Source organism: Pelecanus crispus, chromosome 14 (assembly GCF_030463565.1).
Source record: "Pelecanus crispus isolate bPelCri1 chromosome 14, bPelCri1.pri, whole genome shotgun sequence".
Lineage (NCBI taxonomy): Eukaryota > Metazoa > Chordata > Aves > Pelecaniformes > Pelecanidae > Pelecanus > Pelecanus crispus.
In genome coordinates, this window is record NC_134656.1 from 7,196,701 (window position 1) to 7,214,916 (window position 18,216).

The 18,216-nt window shown below is 44.3% G+C and overlaps 2 protein-coding genes across 5 annotated transcripts; one reads left to right on the forward strand and one right to left on the reverse strand.

The window, feature by feature from the left end:
* Positions 1-563: 563 nt before the first annotated feature.
* CSTF1 (cleavage stimulation factor subunit 1) lies at positions 564-9,450 on the reverse strand. Of its 2 annotated transcripts, XM_075721161.1 has the most exons (7): positions 9,135-9,450; positions 8,348-8,518; positions 7,397-7,592; positions 5,614-5,891; positions 4,723-4,920; positions 3,740-4,130; positions 564-2,252 (listed from the first exon to the last, which is right to left on the reverse strand). In XM_075721161.1, the coding sequence occupies exons 1-7, from the start codon at positions 9,252-9,254 to the stop codon at positions 1,993-1,995; spliced, it is 1,614 nt and encodes a 537-aa protein (XP_075577276.1). In that variant the 5' UTR covers positions 9,255-9,450; the 3' UTR covers positions 564-1,992. The 2 variants fall into 2 exon arrangements, with proteins under 2 accessions (XP_075577276.1, XP_075577277.1); XM_075721162.1 differs by lacking the exon at positions 8,348-8,518 and having other exon boundaries at positions 566-2,252.
* A 552-nt stretch (positions 9,451-10,002) lies between these two features.
* AURKA (aurora kinase A) lies at positions 10,003-17,347 on the forward strand. Of its 3 annotated transcripts, none has more exons than XM_075721120.1 (9): positions 10,003-10,182; positions 10,801-10,888; positions 12,027-12,309; positions 12,906-12,984; positions 13,699-13,890; positions 14,512-14,674; positions 15,059-15,207; positions 15,837-16,011; positions 16,626-17,347. In XM_075721120.1, exons 2-9 carry the CDS (start codon positions 10,835-10,837, stop codon positions 16,809-16,811), a joined length of 1,281 nt encoding a protein of 426 aa, XP_075577235.1. In that variant the 5' UTR covers positions 10,003-10,182; positions 10,801-10,834; the 3' UTR covers positions 16,812-17,347. The 3 variants fall into 3 exon arrangements, with proteins under 3 accessions (XP_075577235.1, XP_075577234.1, XP_075577233.1); XM_075721119.1 differs by lacking the exon at positions 10,003-10,182 and adding an exon at positions 10,467-10,487; XM_075721118.1 differs by lacking the exon at positions 10,003-10,182 and having other exon boundaries at positions 10,733-10,888.
* Positions 17,348-18,216: the final 869 nt, after the last annotated feature.

Consider the following 18,216-nt stretch of genomic DNA (forward strand, 5'->3'; position numbering starts at 1 on the left):
AAAACCTGCTGCTACCTTACCAACCACAGCAGTGGTTTAATACATAAAACACCAAGAGAGTGTTTTAAAAATAGAACAGCCCAAACACCAGTAGCAGATGTGTTAAAGAAGCTGTCCATAAGTAACAGAACTGAAACAAATGTGGCACTCCAAAAAAATCTGCAACTGCTATCAATTTAGCAGGCTGGCTGCAATAGCAGAGGGCTGCTGTCGCCGCGCGAGTAGAGCATGCGTTAGTAACGGTGTCAGGACTTCCCTTTTCCCTCCCACCAAGCTCTGGTTCTCCTTGTTGCTCCAACAAAAAAGCCACCAGAACTGCTATCTATCTCATGCCTCTCATGTTTCTAAAATTTTACAAACCTGAAGGGAGGCAGAGGAGGAGCGAAGAGGATTGCTAAGCCCAAGAAATATTTTGCGCAGCAGTAACTTTTAAGAGGAAAATTAAATTCCATTCTCTACCTGTTTTAAAAAACCACCCCTCATTCTATACTGTAAGTGTATAGTTATGTCTCATTCAGATGTAACACAACAAATTGATCAAGCTTTAGCATGTCGCCAAAGACGTAGCTTTCCAATATTCAATTTCTCATATAGAAAACTAATACATTCCCTTTATATATTAAATAACTTTTTGAAAGGTAATCTTTATTTAAATACAGACAAAACCTGTACCCTCATCAGCCCTTGACAAGACACTTCATCAGTGGAAATGGAAAGTTAATCCAGCAGTAAGAACAATCTTACATTTAAAAATCCTCATGAAAGCAAATGCTGGGCTTTTGACTAAAGGAAGCCTCCCGAATGTGAAGCTCAAGAGCACTGTAGAAGGATGCTTGAATGAACACATTTAAAACTTTGCACAGGCAACTATCTGTAAAAATAAGTAGTGAATTTTCAAACTTACAGAAGGTTTAAGCACAGAGTTTCTTAATGCTCTGTACTTCTGCTGAGTAGGATGAGGTCTGGGAAACTCAGACTATTAGAGATAACAGGGAGAAGAAACAGCAAGTCTGGGTTTTTGAATAATAATAATAAAAAAGAATGTAATTCAAGTGCTGTGTAACAGACTTATAGAATTAAAATTCCTCAATAAAATGAAGCAAAGTGACATTTCTGAGGTACATATACAAAAATTAATATGCACAACAGTTTCTTTCTTTGAGAGGATACTAAAAGGTCGCTATGGCAAAATTATTCTCATTTTCACATGCTGCAGCACTGTCACATTTTACAGTTGCAATGTGGATGCTCCTTGAAAAAACTATGAATTTACTTTGAGGTCCCACTTGTTAAGATAAATTCAAAAGAAGACGAGATTTCAAGTCTGAGCTTTAATACCAGAACTAGAACACCATTTCTTGAATTTGTCTAAACAATTTAAAATCCTGTTTCAAATTCTTATGGCACAAGACTGGCTCAGAATTGAAGGTCCACTTGGCCAATTTGAAAAAAAAAAAAAAAAAAAAAAAAAAATCCACCAAAAAAACCCGACTAAAAGATACAAAACAGAGCTTTACAAAGAACGAATCCGAACTGAAGGCAGCTTAAGGCTTCATTAAAGTATTTGCCAAGTTCTGCTGTTATTGTGTAATCCATTCTTTAAACAGACTTCAGTGGGATTGCACAGACGCAATGCAGAGCAAAACTGGCTCATACTGCCCAGTCTGAGCAAGACACAGTCACATTATCTTTCGTGGGATTTAGAAAGACTGGAGAACAAGTTTAATCCTTCCTGCAAGGATCTTTTTATTCTCCCCACACACTCCTTGAGTACAATTAGAGATGACTTACAAAAATTAATGCCACACACACTAATAAAAAAAATTAGCGTGGGGCAAAACTTAGTTTCAGTATTTCGATATTTTTCTGCCACGTTTGACAGAATTAAAAAAACCAGACACAGCACAGCTTTCATCTAGGCATCTGTTGGCAGTACAATCAATACAAGATGATATAATGAATCTGGATAATCGCTGTTTTATAAAGCTGTCCTTAGTCTGTCGTTGACCTTCTGTACCAAAATCTAGCCCTGTAGTCGTCACTGCAAGTCATGAAGCCAGGATTGGTAGGAGAATGGACAATACAACGGACAATGCTGTTGTGCCCAAGAGAAAGCAGATTTCTCCGTTCAGCAGTTCTTGAATCCCAGCAGCAGAGACTTATGGTCCTTTCGTCTGGAAGCAGCACATAATCTTCTGTGTGGTTGAAGACAGCTTGTGTCCTGTGTACTTGTCGTCCACTCAAGCCAGCTCCTAAATATATGCAGCAAAATATTAACCTACATAGAACCAGTTTGAGGAAGTTTCCAAAGACTTAAGAATAAACCTCCCATAAGTATCAATTTCTGCAGTCTGGGAAGGAACCTTATTTTCTCAGTTAGCCTACCGCTTCCACATAAAAAAGGTGAATCAATAATGAATATTCTTTTGTAGTTATATACCTAGCATATTCTAAAATTTCTTTTTAGACAGAAAGATTAACTACTCCAACTGCGTCAATCAAGTCCAATCACTCAGTAGGAGTGCAATCACTTAACGTGAAGAGGACTTTTGCCTTACATTTTTTGTATGAGGCTTATGGCTGTAACTAAGGGGAAAGACCACAGACAGCACAATACACAGATTTTCATTATCACTGACAACTTCCTTCCCTCCATACCCTTCAAATAAAATGTGTTTCACATATAGGCATTGACTTTGCAATGCACGCACCTGCCTCCTACCTGGTATTTTGCAACAGTTTATCAAGGAGGTGCTGCACCCTGCTGGTTGACAGCAAAATAGAGCTAGCATACAAAAAAGGACCATACACATCCCAAAAGCTGATACACAAAATTTTCAACATCCTCTCCTCTTGTATGCCATGACTCCTAACGCTTAAGCACATTACTGCTTGACCCAAAAGCTTCCCCCGTCACATAGCTGCTATCATATGCAAAGCTTCTACATCCTTCACCATTTCTGCTGAGATCAAAGCGTGGTATTGTCAGCACGCTCTAAGTATGACTACCTTGCACACAATTGCATCCTTGGGGAAAAAACCCAAACCAAAACCCAAACAAACAAAAAACCCCAAACCAAAACAAGCCATCTGTAGCTATTTTTCAGAATATTGCCATGGCTTACTAGAGCCATCTTTTGTGCAAGAGTCTAATGGTTAAAACAACTGCCCCAAAGTAGGTTCAGTTCCCTGTCTGGGTGGGTACTCGGCAGGAACGTGGCCTGCTCTCACCAGAAATGGATCAGGTGTTAGTTTTGACCCTTCCAGTTTAAACTGTGCCCCTAGTCCAGCAATATGTAGAAAAGTCACAAAATCAAAATGATCACCAGCAAGAAAAATGATGATGCTGTTTTAATAATCACTGTTTCTAAAACACACTGAAGGAAAACTAGAGAACAAAACCCTCTCCACAAATGTCCCAGTCCTTAGGGCAGCGTTCCTTTTTACTCTTCCCTAATTTAGTGACAACTTCCCTCCAAAGCAATGGAGTAATGATGTCAGAAAAGTCTCCAAAATCTACTCAGACTAAATACGTTTACACTGACTGCCATACAAGAATCACAGCTGCTCTTCTGGAATTAGTCTACATTAAGTGTTTTCAAAAATTTGGGGTAATTTATCCTCAAAGCAGCAGTCTCCCATTGCTTTTAAGAATTACTATTCTTCTGACAATATTACCATCCCTGCCGTGGGTCAGTACCTGAAAAAGATGGTACTTGGAAGGTCACCTGCCACATACCTGTGTATTTGACCAGTGTTCGACCAGTGGATATCTCCCACAGTTTAGCTACAGAGTCTTTTCCACTTGACAAGATATACTTTGAATTTTTTGAAAAAATAGCAGAACAGACTTCAGCTCCATCATGTGCCTTCTCAAAAGTAGTGATACAGCGATTTGAAACACCATCCCACAGTTTGATGCATCCATCCTTACTTCCTGTCACATACATGTTCGCACTTGCATTGTAATTTACTGAACATATAGCATCAGTGTGCTGATCTTGAGGATTGCAAGACACAAAACACTGGAAAGTGTTGATATCGTACAGTCGTAAAGTAGGGTGCTGGGTACCAACAAGTATGAAATCTCCAGAAGGGTGAAAAGAAATTGAGCGCAACATCTCCGCTTCCTGTTTGATCAAAAATACATAATTGGTGTAAGAAAGAAAAAAAATCTGAAATGGAGGTGTCAATTCTGGTGGCATTAGTGCTAAAAAACTAGTTAAATTGTCAGTTAGCATGATGTGTTCTGTTTTTGCAAAAATAGAAAATGCTTCCTATAGGATTAAAATGACAAGCTACCTTTAACTGTATTGTAGTTTCTGCCCTAGAGCAGCTTGCAGTGCCTGCTTATTTTTGGGATATCGCACAAAAGTGACGGGAGGCTTTGTCAGCCTGTCACGCACCCCAAAGCCCACCACCACATAATCCCAAACTCTCCTCCAAAACAAAGATAATATAACTGACTTCAAAGTTGCCCATATTAGGTTTGGTCTACATTAACAAAAAGCAGACAGGCACTAGATTTAAAGAATATAGGTAACAATGATGCACAAACTCTTAACACATAATTACCATAACGTCTACAAATTTTTTAGCTGTGTACTCCTACATACCTAACCGCTTACAAACTCAGACACAATTCAGCTCAGTGATACCTTTTACACATTCTGTACTTATACATTCAAGCTGTGGTTGCTCTGAACTGGTATTGTATCTAACCTGTATATATTTGAAGGCTCTTTTGGCAGAAGGTTTTGAATAATCAAACAATTTAAGTGTGTAGTCCCTTGAACCAGATGCTAGGATCTGTTCTGTTGGATGAAAAGCTAAACACGTAACTTCATCCACATGATCATACAGAGTCCGAATAACGGGATGATTTTCCATGTTTTGCTGTGCTGTCTCATTCATCATGACCTACAAAGAACATTAAACAAGTTAAGAGTGTTAGAAAGCAGAACATACGTTTGACAGGAAAAGTAGGTTTTATGCTTGCCAGAGTGGCCAAACAAGAGCTACCTTTCTGGCACATGACTAGCCACATAATCACTATTACCTTAATTATTTGGAGGACCATTATATGTTGTTATCAGATAAGATCCCTGTATCTTTACAAAGGTCAATTGACTTGCTCAAGGACAAACTGGTTTCAGTAGCAGAGAACTGGTGCAAGAAAACATATCACCTTCATAAACAGTCCAAATCAAAATACTGTATTGCCATAAGAATTAAGGGAAGCTGTACCAACTGGGAAAACTGCAACTTTTATTCACGCAGGATACTGCTGAGAATTAAGTGTGCACTCCATGCAAAAAAAAAACCAAAACAAAACAAAAAAAACCCCACCCCAACCCAAAAAACCACCCCAAAACCCCCACTCCTGATCTGGCTCAATTCTCTAGACTGCTACCAGAAGTTACACAGGTATACTTGCCCTATTTCTTCTTCCTTTTCTTCAAGGGTGCTTTATGAGCTGCTGTTGGGGTAGGAAATACGGCGAGCCAGGTATTTAGTCCAACCCACTGAGCCAGCCACAAGGCACAGACATGGCATGAAACAGACAGCACCTCAAGAGTTCACAAAGTGGTTATGATTCAAGTTATATTTTACCTCAATAGGCATAGCACTTTTGGCCAACATTCTCTCTGTATCAAGAATTTTTATTGAGGCATCAGCAGATCCTGTAGCTATTAACTGTCCATCTCTGCTATACGTAGCTACACGACACGGTCCTTTATGAGATGTGACATAACAAGTCTCATATTCAGAAGCCTCAGGAGACATGGTCTGTACATCTGCATCAAATTCCAAGTCAATTCCTGTGCCTGGAGCTACCGTATCTGACCGTCCAATTGCATACTGAACAGCACTGTCATCGTTCTCCATTCCTGAAAAGAGAGAAGTTGATGCACTTAAACCAGGTTAACCTTCTCCTTAGACAGATAGGCTGTGGCCAGATGTATGCTATGGACTTCCGTAGCTGCTACGGACTTCCATAGCTGCTACGGACTTCCATAGCTGCTACAACACAGGTTTTAAGAGAAGCAGCCCCTACTGAACAAAGCTAAGCTAGCAGAGCAGATTTAGTTATACAGCAGTACTTCTTGTGAGAAATTAGAGGTACTTGGCTATGCTAGAGCAGAATACAGCTCTTAAAGTTAACTGTGGAAATACAACCAGCAAATATTGTAGAATGGTCAAGTACTGATAAATGCACTGACAATCAGTACTTCAGTTACTGAAGCCATTGACAGGCATCTAGTCAGCTTTTCACAGAGGGAGAAACAAGCCCCAACATTATTACATGAGATTTGAAGTAAAAAACTGAAGCTTTTACCAATTCTTTTCCTTTCTGTTTTATTGCATTGAAGAAAAAAAAAAAATCAACACCCCACAAACAACTATCCCAGCATTGTAAATGAAAATTTTTATTCCTTTTCACACCCACTCTACAGATTTTTTTTTTTTTTAATAATTTTATTTCCAGGATGCATCTACAGAACAAAGACAGTTCAGCACTGGAAGTGGTAACAGGGCAGACACAAATTTTCAGCTATGTGCGCAACTGCGATCCTCAACTGATCAAATGCAACAGAAAAGTTTTTGTTCCTTTCATCTACAAATTGTAAGTCTAGCAATCTTATTTCACAGACACAAGGCTTCACATATTTATACTCTCGGAACTCGACTAGTTCAGGCAGCAGAACCAGTTCAGTTACAATACAGAGAAGACACGATGCTATGGCTAGACCTCTTCCCGTAACTCAGCTTGTTTCAACAGCAGCTCAGGTATTTTGACTATATACTGTGGCACAGATATACTTTCAGAGAGAAAGATACACAGAGAGAGAACAGGCAATACCTTTGCTGAGACCCTAGACTGTGAAGCTTATTTTCTTAAGACTGAGATATAAAGGCTAGTGAAGATTGCCAACGGAAGGGCTTGCTCCCCTTCCAACACTGTCAGGAAGAATCATATAGAAAATATTTCTAAAGTTGGCAGAGAACCGTGTGGGTCAGTTTTCTATTAGGTCTGTGGACTCAGTGATCCCGTTTACTGGAGTGTATTTTTAGAAAGTTGCCAGTCACCCAGGACCCTGGCCAGGTATTCTTACGTGTTACAAGAAGTTCAAACAAACAGATTTTGACAACGCTCAGTGATCTGTTTTGCTTTTAATGCATACCAAAGAATGAAACATAGAACTAGAATACGCTTCAAAAAAAGCCACGGAGGCAAAGGCTGTATCTAAATATGCAAAAATGTTATGCTATTACTAGACATAACCTTTGCATAAAAGATGTCTTTTCAGTAACGCTAACCTCTTAATTCACAAGGATTTAAGCTAGGTATTTAGAAACTGGACTTTTCTGTTAGCTTTTTATTCCAGCTTACCTAACTTAATTAGGTGCAGCAGTTGTTCAGATGGTGCACAGACTGATTGTGGTTTTATCTCATTTATCAAGCCATTGGCAATATTTATGTATCCATCATATAGCAGCTGACTAATTATCAGTTTATAAAGTTGCTGACGGTCTTTCAAACTGACTTTTGTTCTATACATTGTGAGCAAGGAATGCCTTGGAGGGGCCTGAAATAAATAAAGAAGAAAAATCACATACAAGAGAGTTGCATGAAACAGCCACAACCTTTAAATAAAGCACATCCCGCTGAGTTTCAGTGCGGACACCAAATACTACCATATTTTAGGTAAGATTCAGAAGCGTAGAAATAAAAAGAAAAAAAAAAAAGAAAAACCTGTTGCACTCGTTTGCTGTAGAAATTAAAATCTCGCCAATAAACAGAACACGAGCTCTATTAAGGAGCAATAGAGAAGCCAGAAATAAGGCGGCATTAGTTAGCAAAACGCCTCTGTCAGGATCTTCCACTCAGCCCCGCCAGCAGCGGCGGACCCGGGCAGCAGGGAGGCGATTTAGGATCCAGCGTGCCGGGCGGTCAAGCGCCTCGCCACCCTCCCCTCCCCTCCCCTCCCCTCCCCTGCCCGCCCCAGCCCCAGCCCCAGCCCGCTCCCTCCCCTTCATCCCGGGAGAGCGCATCCTCCCCGCGCCGCCGCCCGCCCGTACGCCCTCTCCCAGCGCCGGGCTGCGCGGCCGATAACCGGGGCCGGGGACCAATAACCGGGCCGGGAGGGGGCGTGGGGGAAAGAGACTGAATGAGGGCGGGGAGTGCTTAGCCGGGGCACTGCGGCCACAGAAAGCGGGCTTCGAGCGCCGCGGGGCGGGGGCGGCGAGCAGGCAGCCTCGGGCGGGAGCTGCGGCGGGCCAGACCCGGCCCCGGCAGCGGAGCCGAAAGCGAGGGAGAGCCCGGCGCGGCCCCGGTACCTACCGACCCTTCCTTCTGCCTCCCTCGCTCTCCCCCTAAAATGGCGACCGGAGCCCTGAGCGCATCGATTGGCGGCGGCGGCAGGGGAGGAGGCGGCGGCGGCGGCCGGGACCGAAGAATGCTCCTCCGCGAAGGCTGCTGCATCGAGCGCCCGCAAATCGATTGGAGGCGACTCTTGAGGGGAGAGAAGTGCCGCGTCACATGACCGTGACACCCCGCGCGCGCGCCGCCCGGGCTCCCGCGGTGTCACGTGACGGGTGACGCGCCCAGGGAGCCCCCGCGCGGCGGGGAGGGGCGGGGGCGGGGGGCGCGGCGGGGCCGGGCCGGGCCGGGCCGGGGCGGGCGGAGCGGGGCGGGGCGGGGCGGGGCGGCGTCCGGGGGGCCCTGGCGCCCTTCCGGGCAGGCCGGGGCCTTGGCCGAGGCCGGCAGAGCCGCGCTCAGGGCGCGACGCGGGCGCAGGCCCCGCTGGGGGAGCAGCCGGGGGGCCGCGGGCTCTGCCAGGAGGGGCGGGGGGGGGGGGGGGGGGGGCGGGTGCTTTTGTGTCCCAGCTGCAAAGCTCCAAAACGCTGCTTCTGCTGAGACACCGGGATCCCAAACGCGGAGACGTGCGCGGGCTGCGAAATACCAAGTTGCTGGCGCTGCCGCTGGGCGCCGCAGGCCTCCCCCACGAATTCAGGCGCTCGGGCAGCGCCGGTCGCAAGCGCCTCACGGTGCCGGGCTGCGCGGTCTGTCAGCAGGCTGAGAGCCTGTCCCGAGAGCACACCACCACCCTCCCAAAAGCCCTACTCACGTCAGCCTCAAGAAACGGCAGTCGAAGTGGACGCGGGTCAAGGAGGGGGGATGCCATGCTACCCATGCCCCGTGGCAGCTGACGTCTGTCACATGCTGCAGCCACACGACGACCTGACATCTTCTTTTTACCTATCCTGTATCACTTGTAAACACCAACACACACAAGAGGGTCGCCTTCGCACTTGTTTTCAGCACCGCAGAGACAGTTAAAAGTTGCCTTCGATCACGGTTCTTCAGAGGCCCAAAGTACCGAACCTAGTTTCGGCTGCCGCCTGTCACGCAGCGGCCGAGGTCCCCTCGCAGGCGGCAGCAACCGAGACGGCGCGGCAGCCTCGCCGCTCCCTTCACGCTGCTACTCACGGCTGCGCTCGCTGACGGGCCGCTGCCGGCGTCGTCCCGCGGCCGCTCGGCGTCTCCTCCAGAACCTGCGCGGCTTCGGAAGCTGCCCCGGGCTGCGGATGGCCGCCGGTGCGACGCGAGGGGCCCGCGGGCCGGCGACGGTAGCTGGGGCCGGCGGGGCCGAGGCGGGCGGCCGCTTCGCACTTGTCCTCAAGGGCCGGCGGCACGTGGAGCGCTGCCCGGGGCCGCGCGTCGGGGCGAGCGCGAGGCAGAGGCCTGCTTCGCCCCCCTGCCCGTCCTCCCGCCGCTCGGGGCCGGAGCTGCCGCCCGCCGCGCCCGCCTCGCCGGCCGGACACAATGGCCCCCGGCCCCACTCGCGCTCGGCTCCACGCGAGGTGGCAGCACCGCCTCTCCCTCGGCCCGGGGCGGCGGGTGCGTGTGCGGAGGAGGAGAGGGAAGAGGCCGGTGCCTCGCAGGATGCGGGACTAACCTGGCGCCCTTCCCCCGCCGCCGGCGGCACGCTGCGAGGCCTCGGTGCCCGCGAGGAAGGGACGGTAGTTGTAGCGTTGCCACAGGTGGGTGGTCTGGGCGTACGCGGTTTGCGTAACGGAAGACCCGGCCAGGCAGAGACTTCGCGGGGAAAAGTGTGCGAGCGGGGCGCCGATCCACGCAGTTGGAGTACGGAAGGAGCCAGCGGCGGAGGGACGGTACGTAAAGTACGCATGTAGCGCAAACACCGCCCTGGGGGCGGGCGGGTTGGGCCGACCCGGGTTACGCAGCAGGCTGCCGTTGCGCATGCGCCCCAGAGGCTGGCGGCGACGAGGCTCGGCCTCGCAACGAGCGGAGCGTGCGGGCAGCCAATCGGCGGGCGGGCCGGTTGAAAAGGAGCCAATCAGCGGGCGCGGGCGGCGGGAGAGGGGCCAATGGCGAGCGGCGGTGGTTTAAAGGGTATTTAAGGCAGGGCCGTTTGAATTCAAACAGCCGCGGCGGCCGGAGGGAGCGGAGGCCGGGGGTGAGCGGGCGGCCGGGCTCCGCCGTGCGGGCGCGACCCGCAGGCAGGGCCGCGGCGGAGGGGCCCCTGCCCACCGGAGGCGCTGGCAGGGGTGGGCCCGGCCGGCGGGGGGCCGTGGGCGCAGGCCGGCGGTGGCGGCGGGGCAGGAGTGTGAGGCGGGGCGGTAGGCCCGGACCGGCCCTGCCTCGGGGCCTCCGGGCGTTCGAAGGGGGGGGGGGGGGGGGGGGGGGGAGGGGGATGCGTTTTGACGAAGAGCTCCTAGGCGTAGCGTTTTCTGTGGAAGTGACCCCTATTCTCCACGTCTCATTCGCAGGCTGAGCTATATGTGACTCTTCTCCTCGGGCACTATGGACAAGAATATGAAAGAGAACCATTCTGGGTACCCCGGTCGTGCTACGAAAGTAAGTGGCTTACTAGGTTGGTGGGTGTATTTCTCCTGATCACGCGATAGCGACAGGCTTCAGACTAACTGCGCTAATTACTGTTAACTGTACTGAGTAACAAAAAAGGGGAAAACTGTCTTGAAGCAATGTTTTCTGTGTACAGGAAACAATTGCCGACTTTATCTTTCAGTAGCTTTCTCTTGGAGAGAACAGTGCCCAAGGCTTACTTCTTTTAATTGCTAGTATTGGTATTTCATACTTGAATTGGAAAATCCTCCTAATATTTTAAGTATAATCTAAGATCATTTAAAGAGAGAGCAAATGTGTAGGCAGCTTATTCCAGATATGGCTTCCAAAAGCAAGCATCCCATTAATGGCACTATTCTCATGCCTGTGCAGTACTCAAGATCACACTGATTATGTATTTTTGTATGTAGAAACACAGACATTTTTGTATTATTTTAAATTAACAACAAAGAGGTCTTGGTAAGGTTTCAGAATAGCATAAGCAGAACTTCTTTTTAATCAAGCTGTTGGTACATTATTTTCAGTGAACTGAACCAGAAAACTAAATAATATTTAGAGGAAGAAAGAAGTACAAACTGTTGCATAGGTATCATTAGAGGGCAAAAAATTGTGAGAAGCTAATCATTAGTATGTGAACTTAATTGTAGGCAAAGTACCCTAAACCAACTAAGAATTTCTTAAATATAAGCCTAAACTACCTTCCCTGACTAGAAGAAAAAGATTAAAAGCAGACAGCTGAACCGTACTAAATAAACTTGCTTTGTTCTGCTGAACTGCTGTTGCAGCGCAAGGTATGTCAAGATGAAGAGTGTTAAATGGAGTAATTACTCAAAGTGGTCCATGTTTTTCTAGTAAGGATCCACTGTCTTACCGCCTTTGGCTGATATTTTTCAGATGTGTGTGAAAAAATTCTTCTGCTAGCTATAAATAAGCATGCTGTCGACAAGAAAAAGTTAGCAGTCTTCTACAATGTAGAAATTTGAGAATGTTTTCATTCTTAAAATATAAGATCAGAACACCATAACATCTCTTGTTAATGTGCTTTGTGGTATTTCCTGCTCTACTGAATGGGGCCATAAAGGTTATAGTATGCTAGTCTACAATTAATGTATAATTTTTCTTTTTAAAGATTGCTAATCCCATTGGGGATGGTCCGAAACGTGTCCCTGTGTCTCAGCATTCTGCCCAGAGCCGGTTTCTGAACAGTGGAGTTCAAGCACAACGTGTTCTGTGTCCTTCAAACTTTGCCCAGCGAGTTCCCATACAATCACAAAAATCTGTACTGTCAAACCAAAAACTGTCTAATAACCAGACAACACAGCAACCCCGACCAAAGTTTCCGGTCCAACCAACTGCTAGGCCTCAGGTTCCAAGCAAGAGCAATGAAAAACCTCAACAGGCTCCAGTACCTGGTAATTCCGAAGATGACGTGCACGTATTTATATAGTTGTGACTCTTGGGATGCTTCTATTCTGTGAAGAGTGCAGTGCAGAAAACCCAAAGCTGATGTGGGACAGTCCTGTAGAGAAGTACCTGGTTGTGTCCAGAAACAGAACAGCAGCGTATACTGCAGCTTAGGTGTTACTGCACTATCTTTGTTGCCAGGATTACCTACTTAGAGCCCCTATGGGTGTTGAAAAATTTCCAGATGCTCACTAGTCAGCTGTGAATTAATGTAATTGGCACTCTGTATATCACAGTTTTTTCAGTATTCATGTTAATATCTTATACACAATAACACTTTTTTTGGGGGGGGGAAGCTTTTTTTTTTCATTTTTAAGAAATGAAATCTTAAAGAAAAAAGCTTTTAAAATTACATTTTGATAGCGCTGATAACTGCTATGCTGCTTTGCCAATAGTAAGCTACACTGGGTTCTTTAAAATGTCATTGAGTGTATTCTAAGAACTGTTGCAGATACTGCACAGAGGTTAGGTTTGTTCCCATGTGAATTTTTGTATGGTGTTCATGGGTCTGGTTCATAAAGTTGATCTACTTCTCTATACATAGCAAAAAATTCTGAAGCAGAAAGCACCTCTAAACAGAAAAATGAAGAGACTGCTAAAAAGAAAAATGAAGAAACCAAAAAGTAAGTTGCATGCCTAAATTGTTGTAGCTAACTAAATCCTGTTGGATTAGGCTTGTCTTTAACTTCTAGGACTTCATGCTGTAACTAAGTTGCAGCTAAGCTGAAGGCTACTTGAGGCCCTTGCTTGTGGTGACCAATGGCCCTACACCTCACAGAGACAACATATGAAACTCTAGGAAAGTTTACTTTGACTTGATAATTCTCAGGAACAAGGACTTCCTGTAATCTAAGGAGAACTTCTGGCTGAATGAGTAATAATAGCTCTTCCCATGAGAGAACACCGATAGCCACTGCTCCAGTCACAAGATGTACACTTGAAAACAAAGCCTCCTTCATGTGTGAGAGGCTGGAGCCTAACTAAGGATAAAGTTAGATTTGTAGCATGGCTGCCTTAAACAGTGTGGTTCTGACAGGCACTAATAAGTATATCTGTATTAGGTGTACTGAAATAAGCCTGGCTTGGTATACAGTTTTGACTTTGTAGTAATGTGGTTGATGTTTGTACCTCCGTGTGTAAGTTTTAGGAAGGAAGAGGCTAGCTTTCAGAATTTTCTTTTGAAAAGTCTCAATGTGTATTTCATCATCTTGGTGGTGTTCTCTTAAAATCTATTCAGATCATTACGTGTTTATTGAACAGGAACATATTCAATTGTAAACCTAGGAGTCAAAGCCCACACAAGTTATCTACCTTTTGTAACCATCTTTCCTCTGCAGAAGGCAATGGTCTCTTGATGATTTTGAAATTGGTCGTCCTCTGGGGAAAGGAAAATTTGGAAATGTATACCTGGCACGTGAAAAGCAGAGTAAATTTATCCTTGCACTGAAAGTGCTCTTTAAAACACAACTCGAGGAAGCCGGCGTAGAACATCAACTACGAAGAGAAGTTGAAATACAGTCTCATCTTAGGTAAAGTTTAGTGATTCTTTGTTTATTTGAACACAAAGCAGAGTAACCTTGTTTATGATAACATGCCCTGCTGAAGAAAAGAGAAGTTTCTTTTAAACATGTGAAATTGCTAGTTAGGATTCTTGACTTTCTGCACCAAGATTTAGCTTTGTCTAGCTTGCAATGAAGTAACATTTGGTACCAAATCTTCCTATTACAAAAAAAGCCCCCAACCTTGTTTGCTGCTTGGATTAACATGTGTAACTGCAATTTCTCAAGAGTCTGAGCTTGCTTCTGGTATTAGTTTCCTGGAAAGTAAGCCCAACTTGCTGAAGAAATTAGTTGTTTCACAAAAAGTATTTACACTTAAATTCCAAACCCCATAGGAATTGGCACCTTCAATGGTAATCTACTCTTGCAGCTGCTGTAGAAAGGCATGTTCAAGAAGATACGAATTAGCCAAACTCTTGGCTAGCTGCTTGCTTGTAGGGAGTCCAAGCTTCTGCTTTGATAAATACCATCTACCTGCTATGAAGCTCTCTTAATGGGTGTGCTGTGTGCTGAAGTTCCTATGCTTGCCTTGAAAGGGTGGAGGCAGGAAAGGTAAATTATTAAAGTTATATGGACAAATACCTTGTTCAGGAGAATATTTAAATCTTTTTGCAGGCACCCCAACATTCTCAGACTATATGGCTACTTCCATGATGTTACAAGAGTCTACCTTATTCTAGAGTATGCACCTCGTGGAGAAGTCTACAAAGAACTTCAGAAGCTTACCAAGTTTGATGAGCAAAGAACTGCTACTGTAGGTTGTTCTAGCTGCTTATACATTACTTAGTCTTTATATCTGGAATATCTATAGCATAAAGCTAGCTCTTCAGATAAAGTTCTGTATTCTGTTGTGTGAAGCTGAGATTCCTTAGATGCCAGTTCACTTGTGCACTTGTAACAAGGAGTAAGTTGGGGAGACAAATGACTGCACAGCACTGATGTAACAACATTCAGCACCGCTTAATACAGCAAGTACTTGGTCACTTCCAGCAGGGCCTGTATTGCCAGACTTCAAGGGCTTAAGGAATAATTGCTGTAACTTAAGCTACTAATTATGCCTAGAAAAGGCTATACTGTAGCCAGATAAGCCAGAGTGACAATGTTATACTTTAAAGATTTGTTCTCTTTCTAAATACAGTACATCACAGAACTAGCAGATGCCCTATCATACTGTCATTCAAAGAGTGTGATTCACCGAGACATCAAGCCGGAAAACTTGCTGCTTGGCTCAAATGGAGAGTTAAAAATTGCTGACTTTGGATGGTCTGTGCATGCTCCATCTTCTAGGTGAGAATGCAATATATACCTTAGGCAGTGAAATACTTCTGCAGTGAAAATGTTAGCTTTCTTGTCACACTTAGAGTTGTGGAATGGAGGTAAATGTGAACTTCCTAAAATATTGGGGGGGGTGGAATTTAAGAACTGGGCCACTGCAGCAGAGGTTGTAATAGTCAACTGGTGTAGCAGAGAGGGAGTGTTGCTATCCTGTCTTTTTCAACTTGTATAGTTCAAAACTTGCTGAACCTGAAACAAGTGAAGGCTGGTGTACTGTTGTGGGGTTATAGTGGTCCCCAGGATGACAGACCAGCACTTGTGTTCAAACACACACTAGCAATATACTTAAGACATTTCCTTAATTAGTCTGAACTGCACCTAACAAAGGAAGACTATATTTGATCTAGTGAGTGGGATGAAAAAAGGAAGCATAAGACTGAATGCAGGGACCAAGATGCTTTAAAGCAAAAGTAGAAAACTTACTGCTGGAACTTCTTTATAGGTATTCTGGTGGTGCTGAGTCTATCCAGGGTAGCCTGCACTGAGGTACAGATGATTGCCACCATTAGCTTCTATCTGCTCTTGAAATGGGTCTTAATAGTTGCCATAATCGGTAGATAATTAACTTAGACTTTTTTCAGGAGAACAACTCTCTGTGGGACACTTGACTACCTGCCTCCTGAAATGATTGAGGGAAGAACACATGATGAAAAGGTGGATATTTGGAGCCTGGGAGTTCTGTGCTATGAATTCCTTGTAGGGAAGCCACCTTTTGAAGCAGAAACATACCAGGAAACCTACAGAGCTATTTCTAGGGTATGTGCCAACACTTATTTGGACTAGCTGAATTCTGCTGCCTTTTCAGTTCTGTTGTCTTATTGAAGCTTAACAAATGGTCATCTTGAAGGGCATGTATTATAACTAGAACTGTAGCAAGACAATGATATGCATAAAACTAGATCCCTAAAGCTGTCTGAAATGACTATAAGAGACCCTAAGATACCTTGCCTTACTACTTTGGTTCCACCCTGTTTCTGCCTGCATTTGAACTTCTACCTTTTTCATAAAGCAACTAATCTTTTCTTCATCTTTCCTAATTTATAAAATGAATATTTAACATTCAAGGTGTTAGTAAAAATACATAAACTTAACTTTTACTGTTGCATACCCTAGAAAGGTTCCAGCAAACTCATCTTGTTTGAAGTACATTGAGAAATACATTAGCTTAACTCCTACAAGCAGTGAGAACCTGGTTTTCTTCAGGATCATGATGAAATTACTTAATGTTGTCTCACTAGGCATAAGGTGCATAGCCCACAAGGCTGACACGCTTTCCTTTCTAGATGTGCCTTGGAAGGTAGAGCCGTCTCTAGTTTGGTTGATGCAAAAAGTTCTTTGGCAATATCTTTAATGTCATTCCTTTTCCTTAGGTGGAATTCAAGTTTCCTCCATTTGTAACAGAAGGCGCGAGGGATTTAATTTCAAAGCTTCTGAAGCATAACCCATTCCATCGACTGCCCCTGAAGGATGTACTACTTCATCCCTGGATTACAGCAAACTCTACAAAGATGCCCAACAGCAGAAAGAGTGATGTTGCTGCCTCATCCAGAACATAGTCTTAGCCAGGGTAACCTCATGGGATCAATGAGAGGAGTCTTGTACTGTGACTACTGTAATGCTTACAATAGGAAAAGCAGGTCTTGAAATCCAATGGCAATTGGAATGCAAATCTTTGCGTTGGCCGTCATATTAAAACTCTAATTGCAATGTAAAATTATTTGACATTTAGCTGAGGCTGTGGAATACTTAATATACTTGAAATCCAGTTACATGTGGGCCAGGTTTGTTGATGTAAGTATTAAGCTGTTCAAGGCTCTTATGATGTGGTCTGTCCTGGTAATGGTTCATTGTTCCAACAACAAGAGGAAGTTGTTGTTCTAGCTTATTGAACAGTGCAATATCTGGAGATACCTGCCTCTTAACTTATTGGGCTGCTAAGGGTATCGTAACTGTGGTGTAATCTGAAACTGAGCGAGGTGAATGCATTTCTCCAAGTGTCCTAAAAATGATGTGTGCATTATTTTTCTCTCTGTCTTAAATGTGAGCACTCAACTTTTTTTAAATAAAGACTTGTTATAGACTGCCACCAGCATGGTAAGGCTCCTTATGGCATTTATCACTTCCACTGGCTGTCTCTTAAGCACTTGTCTTTACCATCAGTACAGCTTGTCTCCTTGTCTATGATCACAAAATAATTCTACTTCCCACCTCTGTCAAAAAGGAAGCTGGTATAAAGTTCTTGCTCACAGTGCTGGTACCACAAAGTAGATGCGATCACTGACTATTCTACAGTCACAACACAGGATTACAAGGTAAGTACCAAATGTGTTGCTACTTACCTTGTGCGTTTTCTACAACTGAAACCTAGGTTTGCTTCTTCCTTTTTTTTTTAAATGCAGTTATTTAAAGCACTCCTAAGAGAAAGGTCTGGAAAGTACTGTTATTGAACAGGATATGTAACAGGAACCAAGGTTAACATCTGGTGTTGTAAGACATTATTCCCTAAAATGGAGAAGGGTCAGGCTACTTGCCAAGAAAACATACAAACCAACTATTTTTCCAGTAAAACACTTCAAACAAACTAAGAGAAAGCAATTTATTGTATTTTCATTATAAGACTTTAAGGTCATCTTCACTATTTTACAAACCATTAAAAAAAAAAATCCTTTTACAAGCAAGGGTTCTAGAATTCAAAATATATTCTCAAATTAATTTAAAATATATTTTGTGAAAAACTTCATCTAAACAAATTGCCAGTAGTCTATACAACCATATTTATCTTAAGTAATCTGAATTCTGGTCATAATTTAAGTGAAGGTCTGTTTTTTCACTGCAAGAAAATTTCTAGTTAGTGCTGGTGACTTGTACTAACTTTTAGGTGCGTTTGCTTTAAATGATTCCTGTTTTACAGAAAGATTTTTTTTTTAAAGAGAAAGCTTGAACATTCCTTTTCTATCAACT

Bases quoted from the DNA above. Each gene is read 5' to 3' on its own strand.
- CSTF1 (XM_075721161.1), bottom strand. From the start codon at position 9,254: ATGTCAGGTCGTCGTGTGGCTGCAGCATGTGACAGACGTCAGCTGCCA. The intron at 7,593-8,347 runs GTAGGTACCGGG...TATTTATTTCAG, and splicing joins GGAGGCAGAAGGAAGGGTCG to GCCCCTCCAAGGCATTCCTT. The intron at 4,131-4,722 runs GTTAGATACAAT...TTGATCAAACAG, and splicing joins GAGCCTTCAAATATATACAG to GAAGCGGAGATGTTGCGCTC.
- AURKA (XM_075721120.1), top strand. From the start codon at position 10,835: ATGGACAAGAATATGAAAGAGAACCATTCTGGGTACCCCGGTCGTGCT. The intron at 10,889-12,026 runs GTAAGTGGCTTA...TTCTTTTTAAAG, and splicing joins ACCCCGGTCGTGCTACGAAA to ATTGCTAATCCCATTGGGGA. The intron at 16,012-16,625 runs GTATGTGCCAAC...CCTTTTCCTTAG, and splicing joins CCTACAGAGCTATTTCTAGG to GTGGAATTCAAGTTTCCTCC.